Below are 25253 nucleotides of genomic sequence, written 5' to 3' on the forward strand. Positions count from 1 at the left end.
AATAAATCTCAATAAATTACTAGCGTATACGAGTTTGAATAGTTTCGATTTATTTTGTACAACGTTATCGCACACGATATTTATATTTTGGAATTAATTTTAATCCAAGTAGAAGTAATGTGAGAATTTTTATTTTTATACGCTTCCAAAGCCTGGCGTAAAAGTAGAGTACGATTAGTCACGAAACTTTGACAAGAATTTCTGTATCTCTTCGCAATAACGCGAAAGAAAGAAAATTATCGCGTAAAATTTTTTAGAATGAAAATATCTGTATGTGAGGGAAAATATATTCTATCAACTCGCTACATGTATATTGTTTCTGATAGAGAGATTTTCCTAGGTCAATGACATTGAACTTTGAAAAAGGATCGAGGTTACTTGATCTGAAACAGTCACGAATAACGATTTTAATAGAATTGTTACGACTATTTCATTTCTCTAAATTCGATCCGGTAACTCGGTATGCTTGATCTTTCCTTTACGAGCACACAAATGCTCTACCGACGTCATCATTTTTCTGGCTTGCAATCAGTGTTTGACTAATGCTTTGCAGGGAGTGATTGACGGAAATATACGTTGGAAAACACGTTGGAATAATACCGATGTATAACTTTCATTTAATTCAACGAAGTTTAAGCTAGCTATTCTTCAAATTTCTAATTTTTTTAATTTTTTCGATCAACGTCTAAATGAAAAATCCAAGAAATATAAATTTTTCTTTAGAATAATTATGATATTATAAAGGTCAAATACAAAACTGATTCTAAATTAAAATGTAAAAATTGTTTAAGCTATATGAGACAGACTGAAAATAATTAAACATTAAAATTTGTCTTATGATATAATTTTCTAGAATCGATGAGTATAGGTTTAGGTATAGGTAGGAAAATAATACAAGTCGAACGATATTGGAAATCTAAGAAGAAGCAAATATTTTTGCAGTATTCAATCACTGATTAAACCATTGTAACGTTCGGTAAATATAAGTCGATAATTCCACATGCGTAATAATACAGCGATCAATATGTAACGCAACATAGTCACAACAAGGTTTCGACATACAAGAGCTATTTACTTGATAATGACGAAAGTACATGATTTTCATGAAAATACATGATCCATATATTCAGAAAAAAACTAGGAAAAATATTCTCCTAATTGCAGATCTATAAAGCTTCGAACTATCAATGATGAAACTTCACGATTCGATCACAGGATAATTTCCAAAGTGTGGAAGAAAGCGTGTCATACAATTTACCAAACAGTCGAAGATATAAATAAAAATATTCTCTAAAAATAAAAAAAAAGAAAAAGAAACATTGCGCTCCTAGTTCATGTTTCTCCAAACATCGCCATTTTTGATCTCCAAAGAACGAGGAATAAAATACACTTTCAATTTCACAAACGCTCCAGAATATAAATAACAAAAATTCCCTGAAATGACAGAAACATCGCGTTCCTAATTACACCTATATATTAACAAACTATTATTTATCATCTCAAAAAAACGAAGACTAAGGCATTCGTTCAAACGTTAGAAAATACAAATTACAAAAATTCTTCAAGACCACGAGATACATCATGCTGCTAATTTCATCCTCTGAAAACCGTAAACTCACAGACTTGCAAACTGTACCAATGAACGAATAACCTTCAACGATAATCAATCCTACGGAAACATGTCCAAACACCAAAGACAAACATCGCGTATTTTTTTCCTCGAATTTTATCAACTGGTAGTTCGAAATTAACCCCATGAACGATCTTCGAATCGACCAACGAAACAGAAGAAACGCAGATGTCCCCACCCGCGCTCCGCCAGCTACTAGCTCAGCCTATATAAACCCGCGGCATCTCGCAAGTCTCTTCATTCTATACGAGGCGTCAGTCTATGTATAAAGTCGGAAGTATCGTAGTATACGGATTGTTAATACCGTGGAAAATATCATTCAACAACGAACTGCGAGATAGCACGCGTACATTTGTTTGAATCCACTAGGCGGACAACGCTTAGGTAAACCGAATAAAAATCGCTTCGACGAGGACCACGAAGCGTTCCTTGAGCTACCAGAGCCGAGATCCTTTGCTGCCTAGGTTCTGGTCAGGGTCAGTGCGCGGGACCATCCCGCCTCGAGAGATTCATCGAACATTGTTTTCCAAATTTCCAACATCGTTGCAACTTGTCGAAATTATTTTCGAATTGAAAATAATTAGAGCTTCTGTAAATTTGCACCTAGAAGAACGAAGAGAATAAATCAATAGAGAAAAAGCTTTCTTCAAGGAGGAATCGTCTCGTTTTTGTTCATCATCGTTTCAACAGACAGGCGACAGCCTTCGCATCTTCTCTTTTGCAACATTTTGAAGAATTCGTCTACACGACAGGATGAAACTAGTACTCTTAGCGACTCTGCTGGCGGTCCTGTATACCGTCGACTATTCCAATAGTGCTGCAGTCAGATCGGAGGTAAGATATATATACGTATATGATATTTTAATTAGCTGGTCTGTTGGAATGAAAATCAATGATCAAAGAAGTAAATAGAAAATGCTGAGAACTCTGATCATTGATCATTCTGCTTATCGGTCTCCACATGGAATTTTCTACTGCATTGGAGAAATTTTACTAATTTCTGATACTGGAACACCTGCTATCAAGATTCGAAGTGAATTCATGCGCACTAGATTTGAATGAATAATTATCAGAAAAGCTAAATAGGAATATATTCGAAACTATTTCCTTTTAATGTGGTTATGATCTTTAAAGAAAGCTTATGAAAAAAAGAACGCGACTTAATAACTAGCTAAAACGAAAACAATGGCGTTGTAATTTAATCCTGATCAATTTCAATTAAAAAGATTTGCAATGAAATAATTCTTGAAATAAAGAAGTATCATCTTTCAATATCGAAAGAAATATTTTCAAAATTTTTCAAGTTGAATATTGATTCGAAAACGAAAAAGGATCATACATAACGTTATCGAAAACTGTTGAATAGCAAATTTAATGGCATCACCGATAATTTTTCATTTTTGGACAGGTAAACCATAAGTATGAACATTATCGTAAGATTGTAATTATATTTCGTTAAATGCATGATAAAACAATGCGTATAAGACTCAACTCCAACGTTTTTCTTTTCGAAATGAAATCGATAGCATTGACCCCTACTGCGCCGATAATTTCATGCGTAACGCGTAAAAGATAATCGCAAAACAATTTCGTATTTCTTACGTATTTCTTATAAATAATCGTGAACTACTCCAAGTTGATCTACAAACTCTGATCTACCACAGATTACAGTATTTGTATTATGTTGCTTTTATATAATATATTCATAATTATTATTGTTATTATTATTCTATTATATAATGTATTATATGTACAGTTATTATTAGTACAATTATTTCCAATACATTTATTAATATAAATTATATACAAGAAAGTGTAAAAGTAAACCGTAATTTTAAATCAATCTATATTAAAATTATTCTATGAAAGATTCAAAAATTTTCCGCGTGTATTTTCCTTACATGTAGTATACAGTATACATGAGTTTTTAAATACCGTACAATTTTCTAAAATTTGAATTTATAGAATTAATAATTTTTCATTTTGTCGTAAATTTTGTGCAAGAAAACCTGGAGTTTGTAACATTTGATGTGTTATTATTTTGCAGGAATTCGCTGAACAGTTGCGCAGGATTGTCCATGAAATGCACCCCGATAACCTAAGAACACAGAGAGCAACCGAGAGCGGAAATGACGACCGTCCGAAACGGAATTGTTACGGTACACCCTGCGGATGGAATACATACAATCCTGTCACTCGGCGAGGCACAATTTTCATGCCGAATACGTAAGTTAAAATTATACACGCATGATGCTCAAGATAATTACTGATATCGTAACTATCAAGTAAACATTTTTACGAAAATTGTACATCGCAATTTTTTCCCCTTCGATGATTTGTTCGATTACATTCATTACGTACGATTACATAAGAATCGTATTATTGTATTGTATAATTTTCATTAATATATTCATTCATTTAATTATTCATATAACTGTTTATTTAATATATTAACATATTCGTGAAATATTTATAAAGCGCAAAACAAGCAGCAACTTAATTACAGAAAATCGAACGATTAATATTCGATGTATATTATTTCTCATGAATTAGCGAAATGTATTCAAAATGGGTCTTTATGAATGAACTATGCTAATATGTAATAACCCTGCAAGATAAAAAGTAGTAACAAACATTCTTATCATCTATCAACAGTGCACAATGAATGCTTAATCTCGTTCGCAGTTTTATTATTGTACGAGTAATCGACGTTTCACATAAAGTTATTATTCCAATTAATTCAGATGCAAATTATAAGTATGTAATTGGGCACTCTTACCATTCATGAAACGTTACAAAATTCAGTATTGCTACTCTCATAAACTGCTCATTTACGCTATTTAATAATTATCGAAATGAAATTAATAACGATCCAACAAAGATTTAATAATTATAAAAATGTTACTAAAAATATTTTATAAACAAAACTTTACGGTTACAAATTTACTTTAATTTTATTTAATTTCATTAAATTTATTTTAATTCAATTAAAATTGAATAAATATACGAAACAGAATATTAAAAATATTTCATAGGAAAAGTTTTATACTTACAAAAACTTCAAAATTAAATGAATTATATTATTTGAGTATCTCAATATAAAAATATTTTTTGTTCCTTTGTTAGATGTAAGTGTCCTGACGACACGTACAGGTGCGTGCGTACAGGCGAAAATTTGTCCATGAGTGCGTACGTATATCACTGTCGTCAAAATACGACATCGGACGATATTGAAGGCGAAACGTCCGAAGATATGGATTATCTTAGTTAAGAAAGATGCAGACATACCTGAATAACAAACGCCTTTTCGAACAACCGTTGTTATGGTGTTGTCACCGTCCTCTTCACTGTGTCACCATCGAACGAAGCGATCCTCCGTTCTCTCCTCCAAGGAATATTCAACACTCAAATTAAATACTACATACGGACTACATATGGATACGTAAATCTACAAAAGAAAACGTCACGCTGCCACAATATATTCGCGTCAAATAATTGTATACGTCAAAAATGGGCATCTTGCTGTCTAACGAGACGCCGCTTGTGTATAAGATACAGCGGGAAGAAAATCAAATACCGGTTCGATATTTGAAATTAAATATGGCCGCGATACTATTTTGATAATCGAAATTACTGAAAAGCTAGGATAAGAAGTTTTTCAACAATTCTTCAATCTCAAAACATAAATCGACATAACCGTATCGATCTAATTTGAAGATTTTTAACGAATTTGTAGTATTTATAGATAAATAAAATGAAAATCGGATAAGATTGGTTAGATGTAGTAAACGGAATATCGGTTTACCGGCGCGTGAATGTTAGAATAAACTTTCAGTATAAAATAACATTTTAATTATAGACTAACACGTTTATAAGATATTTTTATGCACAAGTTTCTCTATGATGATTATCTACGAGATTTTGATAATTCTCGCAAGAAACGTTGTTAAAAATTAGTAATTTTACCTTAATTACACGGAACGAATCTTCGAACGACGCACCAACGTCGCTTCGGAATCGTAAACTGCGCGCGCATATTCCGTGTCGCTATGAGCAAGATCTCGCGCAGTAGCGCCATTTTCAGACTCATTTAGCTTCTACTACACTGTAAATTTGAATTTCGTTACAAGTCTTTAAACAAAAATGATGAATATAGAAGTGTTGTGTAATTTTGATGTAAAACAAATAACAAAGGGGGAAATTGAACTGCTATCGTTCGAAATAGACAAGACGCACGGAACACAAAGCCGTAAGTTAATCGCAGTTTTTCTTCAAATTACTCATATAGAAAATTCATCATAAGGTAATCAAGCGATAACTAACATACATCAATATTTTATGATTTTTAATAATAAGTTTCATTATACTTTCTTGGCATAAAATAGTAGGAAGTATGTAATGAAATCTTTTCAGACCTGATTGATCTTATGGAAATAAGTTATTAACGATGAATTTTAATCGTCTATACAAAAATATCTGATTTGTAAAAAAGCTACATAATTTTTTGAAAAATGGATAAGATCGGGTCTAAGAAGATTCAAGTTTGTATCAAACTTTAATAAGATCCAAACTTCGTATTCGTAATTTTATTCTTAAGCTACGATGCTTACCAGAAGTAAGTAAACTTCTATTTGAAATTTTGAAATATTCGGAAGCCTCGTCTTTGTCTACTTTTTGTAAAATTCTATTTATTTACGTCAATCCAGTACTCATGGTTATTATGAAAACATATCTTTCATTTATCATAATTTGATCCATAAAAGAATAAAACGAATACGAAACTTTAATATTTTCATCGGTAACCATGAAGTTGTCGAGAATCGATTTTTTTAATCGAATACAAATCTCGGCGATTCGATGTGCTGATTTCTATTCGAATTTCAAAATACCAGTTACGAATAAGAATGAATTTATTTTTTACTGCACCTCATCGGCCATTAATAATAAATAATGTAATTACTTTTAAGTCAACGAACACCTTAGAAGTACTCAAGGTGGTGTAAAATTATTTTGTACTTAAAAACTTAAAAATTTGTATATCATTATCGACTATTTATAACGTGCAATAGTAACATATAGTTGATGAAAGAAATGCAGCAGTTTAGGTTACGATCTCGTTATGTTTCTTGCATCGACTATAATTATATCGTTCGATTATTATAAAGGTCATATTCGAATTTTTACTTAAAAACCAAAGAGATTCTTACTTCAATTATTTTCCATCCGATCGACTCTTTACATTTCACAGATATATTACACCGTCTTGTGATTGCTTTGCAACAATCTCGAATATTATTATCGAGATAAAATAAAACCGAGATGATGATAGATCATCTTGTTTCTCGTTTTCAATGGTGTCGAAATAGATATACATGAAAGGATAAAATAGAAAAGTAATTATATAGAACAATTTGTCTACACGTTTGCAATATCAATCGTATTGTAAGTTTGTTGAAAAATTAGATAATTTGATCCTTTACATGTAACGCCCAATGCATCTAGAAAATGTTGGTTTTCTTGATACAGAAAATACTTAAAAGTTATTTGAACGAATTAATAATTTCGAATACCCCTTACTGTTTCAAGAGAACGTATAGAAAATAATACAGACAATGTATTCGTATGCAGTATTTCACTTAATATTTAATACACAGGAAGAGTAAATTATCTATAGTTGTACGACGATTACCAATGTTATCATTTTTAATAAAAATACGTAATGTTGCTGGAAATATTATTTTATATCCATCCTTCTTCCCACATTAATTATCACTTACCTCAATTCTTAGTTGTTAAGAAATAAGGGCAAGTTAATTCTGGATTATGACCTGAAAATAGCATAGCCAGTCAAATAAAACAGCCATAATATTAATGATTTATTAATATTAATAATGATTTGTGCAAAATATATCAACATTAAATTATTATCTCGAGTAATAAAATTGCCTGTACATTCACTTTTGATACATGGACATACACTTTTAAAATTAGCAATTTCTCGATAAAATACACTATCATCATTCATCATCAATAGTCACGAGTAGTCGAGCATCGGAAGACCGGGTCTCTCTTTTCTTTGTTCACCTTTCATAAGATACACAGTTTACTATATACTGCAATATACGCATAACCGCCGAACAGCACAGTGCGTCTGTGTTTATATACTTGGTTGTGTAAATGTATGTAAAATGGTATTTTTCCAAAATTATCCACAAAAACAGAGATGCTAAGATTTCAACTAAATCTGTATAATTACGATAAAAATGTATTCAATCCAAAATTTATGCATACATTATTATCTGTCATTATATTTTAAACGTCATTTTTTGTTTGAATGATTGGAACGAAACCAATTCGCCTTTTTCAATTATTATAAACAGTCTGAATCTTGCAAAGGTATTATGTGCATCTTTTCTTTCACCGCGCACGATTTTCTTCATTCAATTTCGTATTATCCTTTCTTCTTTTCTGGTGAAAATTTAACACTGTGATTGATATCGACAATATAAAAGATGATTTATAGATTTTTAACAAGTTCAATACGTGTGTGTCTTATATATCAATATACAAGTAAAAGAATTGGTAAGAAAAATACACACTTAAGAATAATATAAAATAATATCTATAGCCATATATGTATCTCGTGCGTGGTGAGTCAATACCTCTCAACGTCTTTCAATAAACGCCGTATTCTAATGTTGTCAACAGCTTTGCACTGTACAGGAACACCGTCACACTTTAATATTGTACATTTTCTATCGAATAGCCTAAAGATCAGGTAAAAAATAAGGCCTAGTATTTTCTCGTTTCATATGTATATATACATATATATACATACATATGCATGTATGTACATATATATGCACTCAGTTATCGCATATCCATACATACATGCACATACATCTGTACAAGCATGTATTTATACGTACAGTGTTATGTATAGCGAATTCAAGAGAACGGAAACTTCGATTGCGACATTCGTAAGAAAAATAAGAGAAGTAAGTTATTAAAAACTTCGAATGAAAGATATTTTACATACATGTATATAAAGTTATTATTCAAAAAAAAGTATACAGCTTTCTTGTAACCCAATTTTTCGTTACGTTCCAGTTATAAATAGACAGTCGTGAATTAAATAATATAACATACTACGAATCGAAATTTTAATAGCTTCTTTTAATCACTAACGATATTCAATGTTTCAATGACAATTGTGTAAGTCTATAAAAATAAAATACTTAATAAAATAAAATTGGCTGAATCTGCAATATGCTTATAAACAACAATTATATTATCATAGTCTTCCTAAATATTTAAGATATTACATAAAGTATCAAAAGTTTTACCATTATTTTACTCTCTCATGTAAAACCTTACCTGGAAAATCTATATCTAGTTTTATCGAAAAGTACTCGATTTTCAGAAATGAAACAATACGTTTAAATATCTTATATTACCTGATCACAAGCTTAACTTTAATACAATTAGAAATATCGCTCATTATAACTGACCCTCTTCCTTAACATTTGATTCTATAGTTAATTTAGTACTTTACGTTGAAGAAACGCTCAACGCTAAACCCTTAGACAAACAACAACTTCAACAATTCAGCGATATTTCAATTTGCATCAAATTTTCCATACCTGTACAGTTGAAGAATCAAATTTAGTTAAAAATTGTATGCAATAAGTTTAATACGCAATGTATAGACTCATTTAGATTCATTTGTAATCTTCAATACTTTCTTTCCTTAACGACCACTTCTACACCTTCTTCGTTCACGATAAACTTCGTTGGCAAAATAAGACGTTCTCTCGTTGTACATACGCGCGATATAGTTCAAGAATCAGTCTCGATTTTGCCTTCGATGTAACCCTCTCTTAAGTATTAATTTCTTTTTGTAACAGAAAATATGAATGTGAGACTATCGAAACGATCTCAGTATTATCAATATGCTGTCAGAGAATAGTAAAGAAATGATAAGAGACGTGTGATTATACACTTGGTTCTGTCAGAGGATCGGGTTGCAAGCGTTCCACTCGATAACGATTGTATTGTCGATAAGGCGTTCTCGTTTGATCATTGTCCGTGATCACTCGTGTTTTATGAGGAATTAAGTTTTCATAACGTCCCATCAACCAATCCTGACATAATCGGTGTTGAACATCTGCGACATTCTTGGATACCCAAGCCGCCAGCCATTGATGGAACTTTGAATTCAAGTGTTTTGTAACAGCTGGATGACACTGTTGAAAAAGCAAATAATTAATAAATATCATGAGTATCGTCAATTTTTAAAAAGATAAGACGAATTTTTAATCGTGGAACATACCTCCCTGGCACGACTGAAAGAATTTTGTTTATACAGGAATGCTTCCTTACTAGCAATATAAAGCATTTGGTAACTATTGGGATTAAATCTACACTGGGTTTCATCGGAATTGATAATGTCAGATGTATCTCCAGAATCTGCTAATCTTAAACCAGGAGGTCGCTTTAGAAGCACATCCACAGAATCCAGTGATTTTTCTTTGTCAGTTGATCTAAAAAAAGATAGAAAGGAAAGGCATTCAAATATTATATCTTATCAACAGAGTTATGATTTTAATTATAAAGAGATTTAAATGATACTTACCCTGCTGCTTTATCTGGTTGATTGGTGTTGGGAACTGATGCTGACATCATTCTTGCAGCTTTTTTCCTCCACTGTCTAATATTACGGTAAAGAAATACAGGCTTACGTCCTGCCAAGATTCTGCCTAAAGAACTCCAACCATTTCCATCCATCTACAACAATCGTTTCATGTTAACTTTTTTAACAGGTACAGCTTAATACATGTATACATACAATTTTAATGATATCATTCATTGTATTATTATGAGTAATTAGTACTAAGTTTAACATACTTAAGTTAAGAGCTCTTATTACAGCACAATTACAAAATAATTTATTACAATATTTCACACATTGTACTAAATTACAAACATTCCTCTTGTATAGAGCTTACTCTCTTTCTAAAAGTAATAAAATATTTTAAGTAAAAATAATAAACTAACAATAATCAATTTTCTACATACAAAAGAAAAACGAAATTTTCTTAAGGGTACTCGTTCAAAAGGAATTAAAATTTTTTTATGCTATCTTCATTTTTTGTAAGTAAGTTATATGTCATTATGTGATTGTCATTATACACTGACACGTACTGAATCGCATACGCATCAATAAATAACTATACTCTACAAATAAAATTTATTAACAATTAACTTGAGAAAACATGGATACATAAAAGGATGTTCTTTAAAGAACGTACCAAAAAGATTTAACGGTTTTCGGGGGTTTATGCACGAAAAAGAGCAATAAGCGAAAATAAACCACATTCAAAATATCTTGTAATCTGTTGTTTTACTATTTTTTAGCATGTTATTGATACTGTATAAATGACTAGGAATAAGTAACAATTCTTACGTGTTAATAGTACTTTGTAATGAAATCATTAATTGTAGTTTAGAAATATTCATTCATAAATTTATCATTATATAATAACAATATGTAACAGCAACTATATTGAGTCTTAGTACCAATAATACTTGAAAATAATAAAGCAAATTTGTCCAATAATTTTGTGTAAGCAAAATGAAATCAATCAAACGAACACGAGATGAAATGAAAGAAAATGAGCTTAAAGTAACATTTTCAGGTCAATTTTCAATCCATGTACATTCACAGGCGACGAGTGAACTTTTTCAATCGAAAGCATAACAAAAAAGGCGTGGTATTGATATGATTCGAGTGAAATTCTAACTTATATGGTGGCTTTACCATTTTAAAATACAAATGTGTTAGAAAAGAGATATATTACTCTTAATATACATATGTGTATACATATATATACGTATATATTGTATATATACATATATATGTGTGTATGTGTGTGTATATTTATCACCATTTAATGTTCAGCACACATGATATAATATTGAAATAATAAAACAGAACAACAAATCGAAGCTAAATGAGAAAAAATATGTGAAATAAAAATCATATAAGGACAAACATAAAAATTTTAACATCTGGAATTAAATATCTCTCTGTATGATTACTATGTATTTAAATATAGTACTATGGAATATTCATTTTGCATTGTTTTTTGTTTCGTTTCATTCGTAAAAGCACAGGCAAAGAATTCTTTTATCTTTCTTTGTCGTTACAAAAAATTAATATCATCGGAGAATCAAAGTAATAAATTTAGTGGTACAAAATGATGTTAGACAATAATGTTTAAAAGCATTGTTCATGTATTTCAATATCTCTCTTCTATACAATATTATTGTTTATCTATTATTATATGTATATTCGTTTCATATACAGATTACAGTTACAAAATATATATATATATATATGTCTTATATATATATAGAGTTTAAAATTCACTGCATAAAGTGAAAACGGAGATATGAGCTTATAACAATCACATAAAATCTGTCTGCACATACGATCTCATAGTCTCAATGAAACTATATTACAAATGTCATAGTAACGTTTAAATCAGATCCTTTGTGGCAACAATTACATATATATATATGTATACATATACATATATATATATATGTGTGTGTAGGTATATATATATGTATATATATCGTTTAAATTAGTTTAAATTTGTGCCACGTTATCTAATAAAAACGTATTGAACTGTTAAATAAACGAAAAATATATAAATACACGTACATGATACGTGTAGATTTTCTCTCTCTATATATATAATAGCGCTTAAAATTCCATGATGCAGAGCCTTGTCAGGAAATGCATGTTTTACATTTTGTACAAAATACGAAGATATCATTCAATGAGGAAACAACGTTGCGAACACTGCATCTGAAAATCCACTTTGCGTCATAAACGTATTTGTATAACTGTACAGAATACTATGACAAAGAAAACTAAGAAATAGTACCTGTTTTTCCATAAAATATACAAAACGTAGATTTTTTTATCTTGACGTCAAACAATAATAATAATAAAATTAGCAACATATTTCTTAATAGTTGTTTGATCTCAAAAAAGAAATCCTAAACGCGACAAAACATTAAAAGCACATTTTTTAATAACGAAATCGAATAACTCGTCGAAACCTACGAAAGAACAAAGAACGATTCGATAAAAATTACTCTTCCGACATTAAAACTTAATGCTTGATGCGAGCTAACTTTTAATAACTAACAATTTTTATAGTCTGCACTGTAAAAAATTATTAAAGACCTTCGATAGAATTATACCATTTCCACGAGGAGAATGTAATTACACAGAATGAAAGTTCACTAGAGTACCAAACAAACAAAAAAAAGGGATAAAAGTAATGGACCTTCTCAAGGCAAAAAGCAACAACAGAAACCGAGAGAGTTAAAACTGTGAAACCTTTGGCAGATATTCGAAATTAGTTCGTGGGATATCAACGCTTCATACTGTTACGTTCCTTTCAGTTGGAGCTATGAATTAATGAAAAGATACAAGTGATTTTCTATTTACATGCTATGCCATATAATCTTTGCTTCACTACTTATATATTAATATGTACATAGCAAAGAATTATTATACACCTGCATTTCACAGTGGCGCAACAGTTAAGCCAGGAACACACTTGGTCCACGCCAATAATAACGCTACTTCCAGTTTCTTTTTTTAATGTTCAAGCTAGAATCAATGCATACTATGATCTTACATATCACACTACACCTTTTAAATCAAACGAATCTAATTCGAAGAATGCAATATAACACGTCGAATTGTGTGGCGTTCGCGTAATTGAGAATCTTCTAAATAGGCTGGTATACCCTAACCTAATGCCTAAAAAATATACAATTTTAATACTTCGTCAACACACCCTAATTTAATAGTACGGAAATTTCTCAAGCCTTTTTCGTTAATATCCATAAGGAATCATAATACACGCAACCTTTGGAAATCCAATGTTCCAAAAATGTCCAAAACGTTATTTTATCATATAATGCACCTTCTCTCAGCATGCGTATCTTTTCTTTTATCTTTATCTACTTTGTGAACTTGATAGTTACTCTGCGATAATTAGAAGTTTCGTAGTAATAAATTGAAAGTTGAAGCGATCAGAAGACAGAAAAAGCCACGATTACCCAGCATAATGTGATGTGGCGTGGAAGTAATGTGTTCACGAGTCAATATCCATATTTCCTTCCCAAAGGCTTCACTAATGTTCGAATGTATGATAGCGAAATGGTGAAATTTAACAAGTTAGTAGATGCATAGTATCTCTACCAGTCGACCAAGTTGCGTATCAAAACATATGTACAAATTTATATCAAATATTTACATATTTCTTTTTAAATTCTATCTCGATAATAAATTCTAGAAATTATGATCTTATCTAGTTTATAATAATAGTAAGATGAAAATGAACTAAACTTTAAGAATTGACCGATATCAAATGTTATGTTCCTTTTTTCTTTTATGCTAATATTTTACATTCATTTATGGCACTGCTCGGATGACTTCATTTGTGTATGCCGTGTCCCCTTGATGTTTCTTTTTATCATTTTTGTACATTTGCAAAATGAGTTAAATGCTCGTTAATATCTTTCATCTCGTAATTATACTTCTGCTGTAACTAGTTAATTTTATCTTTCCTTTTCTAAAGTAACGTGAAGTAGACAATTACGGAGACAGTACGATAAAGTATAATACGATTTAATTGTATATGTGAAAATTTTCCTTGTTTGTTTCGTTGACCGATTCTTTTCAAGTGAGAGATTCACGGGAGAATCATGTTTTCAACATGAAAGCAAATTAATGAATTTAGTACGTACTCTTATTTCTTTTATAAGCTTTTGAAGCTTTATACAATCATTTATAATATTTTTATTATTATATAACAAACAAAAACAACAAACACAAATAAAAAGAAGTTATTAGATAACCACATTATTAGATAAAATATAAAATAAAATTTAAAAACAACCGAAACTTGGAATCTTTTTTGTACGTAAATGTAAATATCGCGCACTTCCCTCCCTTTTATCGAACGCACGAACTTCCTTCTGACCCTAAATGAAAAGTAAAAAAGATATCACCGGATGAAAGAATAAACCCTTGCATAGAAACTCGCGTGGATAGACAAAACTTATTTACGCCGTAAAAAACGAGGAAGCAAAGCAGTGACTCGTGTGGAGCAGTATACTTCTAAATGCCTTCGATAAATCTTTGCGTTTGAAAATTTGGAAAAATTGCTATTGAGATATCGTTGTTTCACTATAAATCGATATTTAAAATATAGAAATATAATTTGTAATTTGTGGTTTTTCGCGTAACATGTAATGGTATTGCAATGCACTAATAGTGCGAATATATAGAATAAAGAATGGGGATTCGTAGTGCACTATACTCTCTTTTTCTATTTTTCTCTTATCTTTCTCTTTACTTAATTTACAGCACCACAATGGACGCGCTCAGATGAAAATCATATCTCTCTTATCTCTTTAAACGTTACGAAAATAAATATATGACTTTCCATTCTTTTTCTTTTTTTTTTTTAGCATTTAAAAGAATATTAGTTCATTCTGCTTATATGTATACAAAGTTCTGCAACTTCTATATAATGACAAGCATGAACCAGTGTTTTGACCCCATTCGCGTGATAAAGCATTGGTGATAGCAGATCGTATATGGCTACGTAGCTTCCTCGTATTAGCAAACAACCGATATTATATGCTGCGATGTTCATTCCTAAAATATTTTCTACTTCTTTTTTGATATCTTTCTTTAAGGAAGTCAACAATGATTCTCTTGAAGACCGAGTTTTTTTTTGGAAAGGCGTCCGACTGCGAGATCAAACGTTTCACACACGAATACCTCTGGTATAATTTTATAGTACGATCACACGAAATAATTAGAAGAAAGTTTTTTTTTAGTAAGCTTTCGTTCTTTGGGACACTAGTTGTACACTGAATGACAACAGTACAACTTCCAATCACAGACATCAAATACGAATGAATGTAAACTTCAACGTTGGCAATGATTATGAAAAGGGATGTGGATCCTATACCTTCTTGCTAATGTCAGTGTTCTTGCGCTTTCTGCCCCTCCCCCCCCTTGCTGCCTGGTCGTTACTCACAGGATGATTGGTTGTTGGCTCATTGTCTGTTAAGGTAGGGGTGTCTTTCGGGCTAGTCTGACCAGCTGGAGCAGAAAACCTCTCAACATATGTAGACCACTTTTCAGATACCGTAACTCCTTCCCTTTCTCTTTCCCTACAACTGTTGTCCATCGCTTCATCACCTTCCGTATCCAACAATTCCATTGTCATTTTACAGTCTTTCTTATACTGCAACAATAAAACGTTTTACATGTAAAACACGTTTCGTTTAATTTACGAAAAAGTAATACTTTTTTATTCATAACTTTTTCGTATTCGTAGAATATTACCAGCTGTAATTAAGAGATACATCAACATATGGTTAATGTTCATGAATCAAAGGTTCAATAGAATATTTTAGTAGTTTTAACATATATAACAATGAATTATAAGCTTCTAAAATAAATGGTAGCAATAGCTTTGTCATTCGCCAAATAATTCTTCTGAAAAATCGAAACTTACAATGTATATTTTGAAACAATTTTCATCCGCCATAGCCTTTTCAGCTTTACGCTGATACGACATCTCTGCACCGAGTCTCATGTACGCTGTAGCACATAAACCACCTGCACCACTACTTTCTTTCGGTTGTCGTTGCTCTCGCTGGAATAATTCCATACACTGCTGGCATATAAGATCTGAGACCAAATGCTGCAACTAAAAATTTTATATTTTTGTCTTAGAATCCTGCTATAATTATAAAATTATAGTAATTTAAAATTTTTTTAAATCTGATATGCATATACTTACTTGTCTCACAGCGTATGTTACAACCTTATCTAATGTAAAGGCGATATATGCGTGAATACCGAACATTTCTCGTAAGGTATCCTCATATGCGGTACTTTCCATATTACCGTCTAGAACATTCTTAACCATATCCAAAAATGCAGGATAGTAATCTTCAATTTCAATTTCATCTATATCAAACATATTAAGAATATTAAATTAGAATGAATTACATTTTTTTCGTACAAACAAAACTACGTTTTAACACTTACTTTTGGGTTTTAACCGTAACGCGACAGCTGTGCTCTCTTTACGCTGCTGTTTGTACCGTGATTCCTCTTCAGCAAGAGCCACAGCCCGGTCGTACATTTTTGTTAATCTTTCACATAATATATGATGTAACCTTAAAAAAAGGTACCAATTGTTGCTGCCCATGAAGAGCGTGTACGCTTCTTCAGGATCATCCGACATCGCATGGATCGGTATTTTGATATCAGGTTCGGTTTTAATAGACGTGGAAGACGGAATCGGAGATACCGGCGCCTTATTCCTATTTGCTTGGAGGCCACCACCACCCAACGGAGAGGTATTCATCGTTACTGTCTGAGAATTACTACACGCTGCTACATTGAGATCTTCCTTCTCATCTGTAACAGCGATACTTGTATAAAATAAATTGCTTCGACTGCAAAATAGTAATAATTTATCAAATTTAATGCATTACCGTCTTCATCCCTTTCGTCATCACTTAGTTCCTGGCGTGGATGGAAGAAAAGATCAGGTATAAAATGCTTCAACAAAAGCTTTATTCGTTGCTTGTCTTCCTTGTGGATGGCCGTTTGACGCTTTACATGATGGATAAGAAGATTAGCTGCATCATCTAGGACAGACTTATCTTTGTAAGGTAATACAAGGTGTGGACCGCTATTATTTTGACCATCCCCGCTACCATCGTCTACCTGTTCGTGTCTCTGCAAAATAAATTATTCTTAAATAGTGAGAAGCATAAACTTACCTAGAGGAAAAACAGTAACAAACCTCATCGTATAACGTTTCAATTTCATTAAATAGGCTCTTGGACCTTAGGGCCTTAACATCGTTCTGCTTGAAATTGATACCTTGATGATCCAGAGACTTCAAGTAGTATTTTTCGTTTTGTTCTCTCCAGAGTTTATTGAAACCTTTTTGCGCTTCCCGCCACTCTTCTTCCTTACTCTTTAATCGACGAAGAACTACTGGTACTGCTACTACAGGATTTTTCTTAAGACCATCTATAATGTCAGCCGCCTTATCGCCGTATATCCTCTTCAAGGCTCTCTGATGAATTGTAGGCGAACAACCACCGAGACAATCGTCGAGCTTGAATTTCTGAAGTTCTTCTTGGCTCATTCTACTCATTTTCTTATGGACACCCTCGAGAACTCTGATCGTTGACGCATTAGTTTCTATTACGCCATCCAACTCAAATCGTTCATCCTCGCAACGATAAATGAATTCCTCGTACTGAGTTTTCCTAAACATTCCAAACCAATAAAAAATAATTCTACTATTCAACAATAAATATCACATAAAGGAGATATAAAAATTACGAACCTGGATGTTACGAATGTACTGTCTTCTGACCAAGTCGGGAATGAAACCCATGTATCGTTGAGAACTTCTTTACACAGTTGCGTTCTTCCTGTACACTTTGGTTGAACGTAAGACTTTGGTAACGCACAGTATGATGCCCCTAGACGCTTGCATGCCGTGTAGTCAATTTCCATCGCCAGATCACCTTGCGGTCTCTCTTGATGACTTCGTACAACATTATTTGGTAGCGCTTCAACATTTAAATTGCCACTTGCATTTGTTGCGTTGGTACTAGAAGACTCGGGCAAGTGGCCCAGGAAATCTTTAAACCACCGCAATAGTTCAGGAAAACGACCAAGAAATGGCGTTACTAACTGCACCAACTCAGATTTAGAAACTATCTCTTGATTAAACAAAACCAAACATCTAAGGAAATTTTCGTATACTTCTTGCGATCTCAACGCTTTACGAACCTAAGAATATAATAATACATATTTTTTTTATTATGCATTTATTTCATTTTTCCTTTCCTAATAGTATGAAAATAAAAAATTGAAAGTACTAACCTTATCGAAGAATGCATAATCATTGAGACTGCCATATTTTCCAGCTTCGGCTATGGTAACACATTCACGCATAGACGATACTTTAGGCTTTTTTAAAGGTGGACCATGCTGTATATGGTGAGAATTTCCGGCTGTTACCGAAGGCGAAAACGACGGACTTCTTTTCAATTGTCCCGTATTGTGACCAAATTTTTGTACGCTATTAATATCTCGTATACCAGATCTATCTCGCTCTCGGTCACGATCTCTATGATCGCGATTTTCGCGTTCTATTGTACTAGTACCGCTCGATTCTCGAAGATCTCTCGAAATATTTCCCGAATTATTATAAGGTGCTTTAGGTCCCAATGGTTTCTTGACAATTGTTGTGTGATCGTTAACTGTAGCAGTCTTGTTACTCTAAAATATTGTCACCAAAACATTAATAAAAAAAGATGCTTTAAAGTAAAATTTTATTTTATATTAATTTTATAATACCCATCCTACCAACGAACTCTGTTGATTAGTAGCATCCGGCAAAAATTGTCCAAACTCAGCCAGCAAATCTTCTTGATTTTCAAATAACTTGGCAACTTGGCTATAAACTTCTGCTTCCGTTAAATGTTTTGCCCCACCAGATGCACCAGATCCACTTGTACCACCCATGTGTCCAGATTCTTTTAAATTTCGCTGCTCTTTCTGATAAGTATGCAGAATTTCTAAAAATCTTTTATACTTGTCTGGTTGACCTTGGAATCGATTCTGAAATTATAAACAAATTAAGTGAATATCTTATATTTCTTATCGCATTCTGTAATTGAATACATACCTTAATTTTGTTAACGTAATTAATCGCATGATTAAACTCAACTGGTTGGCTTTGTTGAGTTTGTCCACTGGTGGGTATACCATCTTGTGCTTGACTTAACGCTTGACTCACAGCCTGTGCTTGAGCTGCACTAACATGTGAATTATTGTATGCCTGTACCGGTGGTGGTGAAGGTGCATGTACTGTCAAACTATTATTCGAAATATTATTTGCCAGAGAGTGGTGTATGTTTCCGGTCCTAATTTCAAATAGCATGTACGATATAAATTATCGATTTATTCCGCAAAAACAGTAAAAATTAATATATAAAATATTGATAATATCCTACCCTTGCATTATCTGCAATACTGGAGGAGCTTTCGCTGGCTGTGTTGGTGGACTTGCAACAGGAGGTGAACCAACATTCACAGTGCAATGATGCTGTGACAAGCTAGTGCAAGTGTGTGTTGCTGTTGGACTTGGCATACTAACTGACACTTGAAATGCGTATCCTTGCTCATTTGCTTGCACCTCTATTTTGTACCCAGGTGGAAGAAAGGTATTAAAACCAACAATAAGTTCAGGATGCCCTTTAAATAAATGGCTCACTCTTGTTATTACTCCTGGTGTATCTATGCTTTGAGACTTAAATTCTTTCATAATATCCAAGAAATCATTATACACCTAAAATTAAACATGATTATGAAATAAAATATGATCATTGTAACTCAGATAATGTTAATAATGATAGATCTACCTGAGGCTGATCACTGAATTTGTACTTTACTTGATCTAAATAAGATAACGCATCTTCTACTTTTAATCTCTGAAATTGTTGGGAACCACTGCCGCCACCTAGGCTTGTGCCTGGTGGGGTAGAAGCTAATGGTGTTACATTGCCAGAATGAACCTATAAGAGGTATACAGACATTTTTATACAAAATCTCTTGTTAATTAAAAATATCATATTTTAATAAGAACTGATTTTCAATGTTTCATTCAAAATACAAGACTTAGACCCATGCTTTTACATAATTATACAGCTATTATTTTCAATAAATCTCGATATCTGTGATTTATTTCAACTTATATACATTATCGGATATAAACCTTATGCCTTATTGTTGGTTGCTGTTGACTATGAACCTGACTTTGTGTTCCTGGTGTAGGCTGTTGGGAACCCATACTATGGTTACTCCCACCACCTATTCCACCATGTAAACCTCCACCAGTATTTACACTGCTACTGCTACATGTAGAAGTGAGTCCTGCAGATCCACTTCCCTGCACATACAATTGATAATAGTTGCACAATCTATAAATCTAATCTTTACATGTTTGATTATATTCCTGTACATACAAATTGGAAAAAAATGTACATATAGAAGTATAGTGCTGTTATTATCCTCTGATTATCCAATCTTATTATTAATACAAGGTGAAATAATTAGTTGTACAAATCTTATTTGAACAAAAAAATTAAATAACATTTCTTAATTGTATTTTCATCAAATATACACATAAAAATAAAGCGAAGTTATCGAACAATAACAATAATGTTGTATATTTATTTTACAAATAAAGGTACTCCATAGTAGAGATAGGTAGAGATTTATTAACGTGACAGTTAAAAAATTTTTAAAAACGTAATAGGAGAACGTTCAATTCAATAGACCGCTTTTAAGCCGATTAATTTCATTCGCTCCCGCATCACTCTGTTTTATTATGTACCAGTAATACCTGAAAGACTTATGAATAACAATGTTACAAGAAAGAAGAAACATTAAAATATACAATTTCATTTTAACAAAGAAGCTATAAAAAAAAAGACTGAAATTATATAAAGCAATTAAAAAATAGTAAAAAGCATAGAAAATTGAAAAAAAAACGATGTAGTTGTTTTGCTGCTCGTTACTGGTGTTATTACAATGTAGATAACACGCACCTTAATGGGGGACGGGGCCGCGGTCGGCACTACAATTGCTCCAGTATATTGCTGTTGAGCTTGGGCAGTTCCAAATTGTATGCTGCCCGGCATTTCTTTCGAAGCAACTGATCGAACTGCTTGGCCAGGTACAACAACGCCTATCCCACTGCTTGAATGGTACTCCAAACTACCTCCTCCGCCACTTCCTGCACTCACTGACGAGTGCTTTAATGTTGCTGCTGCTGGTGATGCTACCTCGTCCAGCCCGCGAACACGTTTCATCGCAGATCACATTGGAAATGCTACGAATTGAGAAAGATCTTATTCGGAGATGTTCTTTTCATCCCGATATTAATCATATCTTGTTTAACCCTAAAAAGCTACCATCAAAGGAAATCACACCAACGCATTTCATACTGCATTAATTTTATACGATTTGTCATTTAAAACACGTATCATGAGTGAAATTTAATTTCCTCTTAATTACAGATATCAATAGAAAAGTTAAGGAAAGCAATTAAATATTTTATTACTATTCCATATTGGATAAGAAGTTGTTGTTCCTTGTGGTTATAAATAACATTACGGCGATATTATTATAGGTACACTATGGATTTTTTGTATTTATGGAAAATTTGAAGAATGCATAATACGAGAAAATTTATCAAATATCAGAAGTATAGTGTTTTCTATAATATTTGGTAGATAAAACAATTTTCTATCTAGATCCTATTTTCTAAATTACATTCTCAAAAATATTAATCTGCATAAAAACTCGCAGTCTATTAATTAATTATAACTAATAACTATGGGTCTTCATATTTTTATGAATGTAATTAAAAAATGAAATTTAGAAAATTGTTTTACTTATTAATAGATAAGATTTTGGATATTTCATATATGTTCGTATAGTATACATTTCTGTGAATTTTTACAACATTATATATTTTTAATTATATTCTCAAAAATAATGACAGGACGATAATATTAAAATAAAATTCGCATGGGGTGAGATTTCGCTTATGATAGCCTTCAAGGGTTAACATCGAACCTATGCGATACACAACCATTGTATTTATCCTCAAAGCTACGATAAAACACGACGCAGCAACTCTTTCGCGGGTATCGTGGCGTTTAGCGCGCCATGAGCAGAAGACAGAAAAGGTGTAGTAGAGTTCGAAAGTGTTCGGTGATGGTATTGTTTCGTTTAAGGTGATAAAATGACGTGATCGACGATGCATCCGCACTACCGTTGGCTAACGTCGTAAGTACATAAATACGTAGTATTGCCGTGTAGAAAAAACATTCGATAAATTTGATGTTTCCTTTCTAGATCGATTTCAATTTACACGACGATGTTCGGAATTTTGAAAGCACCGCGCGCTCGATCACCGTGTGACAGAACTTCCGAGGAATCTAAAACAGCGCGAGCACTTTCCCATAACTTCGAACAACATCAAACTTTTTCGCTCCTAAAATAATAGTATAATGGAAAAGGTGAAAATTTTATCATCATTTCAGTAAAAGGAATAAATATGTAATGGTAAATTAGGAAAATTGCATTGGTATTTATGTTGATTTTTAATACGTCGATCTCAATATGAATATGCTCGAAATTATTTCTTTACAATAATATAAGAAAGCCGTTAAAAATATATCACTCAATTTTCTAACTGATTTTTGAAAATTCAAAATTACTATACATTTTCTTGCTCGATTTACAGTTAAAAATAATTGAATTACTCATACTCGTAACTGTTATATATATATTGCATAATATAAAATAATTAAAACACATGTGGTTTGCATTTCCATTATATTATTATATTTATGACAATAGTAGGAAATAAATCATACGTTAACTATGAGTATATCCTTTCTGAAATCTACTCCAAGATATATTTAGGTAATATAACCTCACACAAAAATGCAATAAATTTGTTAGGCTTAGAGCCACTGATAAATTTGGGGTGAAAGAAATTTTTCTTCTAATGGGTATTGATGTTTACTATTAATAACTACTACCCTTTGTAATTTATTGTTTTATTTATTGGTTTAGTAATCATTTATTACTGTTATATATTTTGACCTGGCACGCTGTCATGTATATCCTTTGTACTTTATACTTCTTGGTCAATGTAGACATTTGAAGATTAAAAGTAAATTATAAAAATGGGAATAGATAAAATATTTTATGAATGTACTTTTTATGTGCTAAGAAAATATTTCTGCAAGATTATTCACAGCTACACAGAAATATTTCGTTGTGCTATTATATATCACTCGAATCTATAATTAGTTTTTTATCAATAACAAAATGTAGCTATAAAGGATTTATGTCCTCTTCGCATACGCTTTGATATTTGCAGTTCTAGAAGCACAACTGCGTTTCTTCGCTCATTATTTTATTCTCATTTGTCAAAACTCTAACAAATTTCTTTCTTTCTACGTTTTACATCTTTCTAGAATAAAAGCAAGAGAACGAGCGTAGAAACCAACAAGGAAACAAGACAATTTTAATTCACACATTCACTATTGTAACATATTATAAAACATATTACTGTAAATTTCCCTGGTATAATAAAGTAAAAGACTGTAATATCGGTCTAATCCTACTGACATCGGGTTACAAAATAAGATGTAAATTTTCCTGATCGGAAGAAAGTTGCACTGAAACACAAAAGTGTGTTATAAAAATAATTATAACCTAGTGCTTCTATAGAACACAGTCTACATCCACATAGTAGTTTATGATGACCTTGCATGGATATAGAAATGTCAGTGACTTAGAATACGGTAAAAATCTCGTGGAAAAGATAATACATACCAATTTCCATTTGAAAAGAAGTTGAACGTCCTTGCACCAAAATGAATTTCGAGAGAAGTTATCCAGTGAAGCAAGTGGTCGTTGATTGAAACGAAGTTTTGATCGGTAGGAAAGTTTGTGCAGTTCCACGAGGAGAGACGAGCGTCGGTGGAGTTTCTTCGTTGGGCAGAATTTCGATCCGCGATATCGAGCCTCGGTCGGGGAATTTCGCTGGGACACAGAGGAGACGAAATAGAGCCGGTAAAGCCAGCTGCACGGACGCGTACAGCCCGTGCTGCGAAGTCGTCGAAGCGAGGTTTGTCAGTGTTGCACGTTTCCAAACACTTCCCGGCCCTCGACGTTACGCAATATTCCACGTAAATACATAACACATTTTCCCGAGAGCTCCAGTGGAAAAATATTCGTCCTGCGGTGCTCCTTTTACAAAGGAGTCACCTCGAGTGTCGGGTATAAGCACTTTTCAGTACACTGGATTTTCTTGTCGATATATCGGTCCTTTTCCCAGCCGTCGAAACTGACTTTCCGCACAAAAGCTTCGGCCCCGTTGTTTTTTCACGACCAAAAAATCGACGAAGCCTGAACGGGCCGGTCGGTCTGGTGTCTCAGACAGGAATTCACTATGCTTTCTCGGATCTCCCTTTCAGAACCATCGAAATCTTGTCGTATGTGTGAAGAAACTCAGTAAAATGCACATTTTCGCGAGTACACGGACGAATTACCGCACTTTTTAAAAAAATACCCAAATGCAAAAGACATACTCGCACTCTCTCGAGGTACAAGGCAAACTATTGGATTTTGTATGGCAAACAAGGAACTGACTGGTCGTATAGCGGGATGAGGAAGGTGGAGGGGATCGGGCAGGACCGTATTCATCCACTAAGCGTCTCTGTTACCAACCACTCGGGTACCTCCTGCAAAGCATACGTGTGTCGCAGGCCTCGCGAGACTTCTCTTCCAACTTTCATTAATTGTGCATCGATTATTCTTCGACTACTTTTCTCCACTGTTTTCCACGACAATGATATTGCCACGCACTTGCAATTTACTTTAACG

General features: G+C 32.6%; 2 protein-coding genes across 4 annotated transcripts; one reads left to right on the forward strand and one right to left on the reverse strand.

Moving 5' to 3' along the window:
* Positions 1 to 1871: 1871 nt before the first annotated feature.
* Positions 1872 to 7362, forward strand: LOC122574241. The gene is made up of 3 exons (XM_043741598.1): positions 1872 to 2464; positions 3678 to 3856; positions 4757 to 7362. The coding sequence occupies exons 1-3, from the start codon at positions 2384 to 2386 to the stop codon at positions 4899 to 4901; spliced, it is 405 nt and encodes a 134-aa protein (XP_043597533.1). The 5' UTR covers positions 1872 to 2383; the 3' UTR covers positions 4902 to 7362.
* Positions 7363 to 7493: 131 nt separating this feature from the next.
* Positions 7494 to 24339, reverse strand: LOC122574228 (paired amphipathic helix protein Sin3a). 3 transcript variants are annotated; one of them, XM_043741561.1, is made up of 18 exons: positions 24201 to 24339; positions 21392 to 21675; positions 20557 to 20730; positions 20204 to 20356; positions 19796 to 20130; positions 19468 to 19657; positions 19146 to 19400; positions 18660 to 19058; positions 18115 to 18566; positions 17560 to 18034; positions 17246 to 17492; positions 16794 to 17168; positions 16543 to 16712; positions 16255 to 16449; positions 15703 to 15981; positions 10266 to 10417; positions 9963 to 10173; positions 7494 to 9876 (listed from the first exon to the last, which is right to left on the reverse strand). In XM_043741561.1, exons 2-18 carry the CDS (start codon positions 21653 to 21655, stop codon positions 9625 to 9627), a joined length of 4578 nt encoding a protein of 1525 aa, XP_043597496.1. In that variant the 5' UTR covers positions 21656 to 21675; positions 24201 to 24339; the 3' UTR covers positions 7494 to 9624. The 3 variants fall into 3 exon arrangements, with proteins under 3 accessions (XP_043597496.1, XP_043597498.1, XP_043597495.1); XM_043741563.1 differs by having other exon boundaries at positions 15772 to 15981; positions 19468 to 19705; XM_043741560.1 differs by having other exon boundaries at positions 19468 to 19705.
* Between the last annotated feature and the right edge of the window lie 914 nt (positions 24340 to 25253).

The sequence above is a fragment of the Bombus pyrosoma genome, linkage group LG13, assembly GCF_014825855.1.
Source record: "Bombus pyrosoma isolate SC7728 linkage group LG13, ASM1482585v1, whole genome shotgun sequence".
Classification (NCBI taxonomy): Eukaryota; Metazoa; Arthropoda; class Insecta; order Hymenoptera; family Apidae; genus Bombus; species Bombus pyrosoma.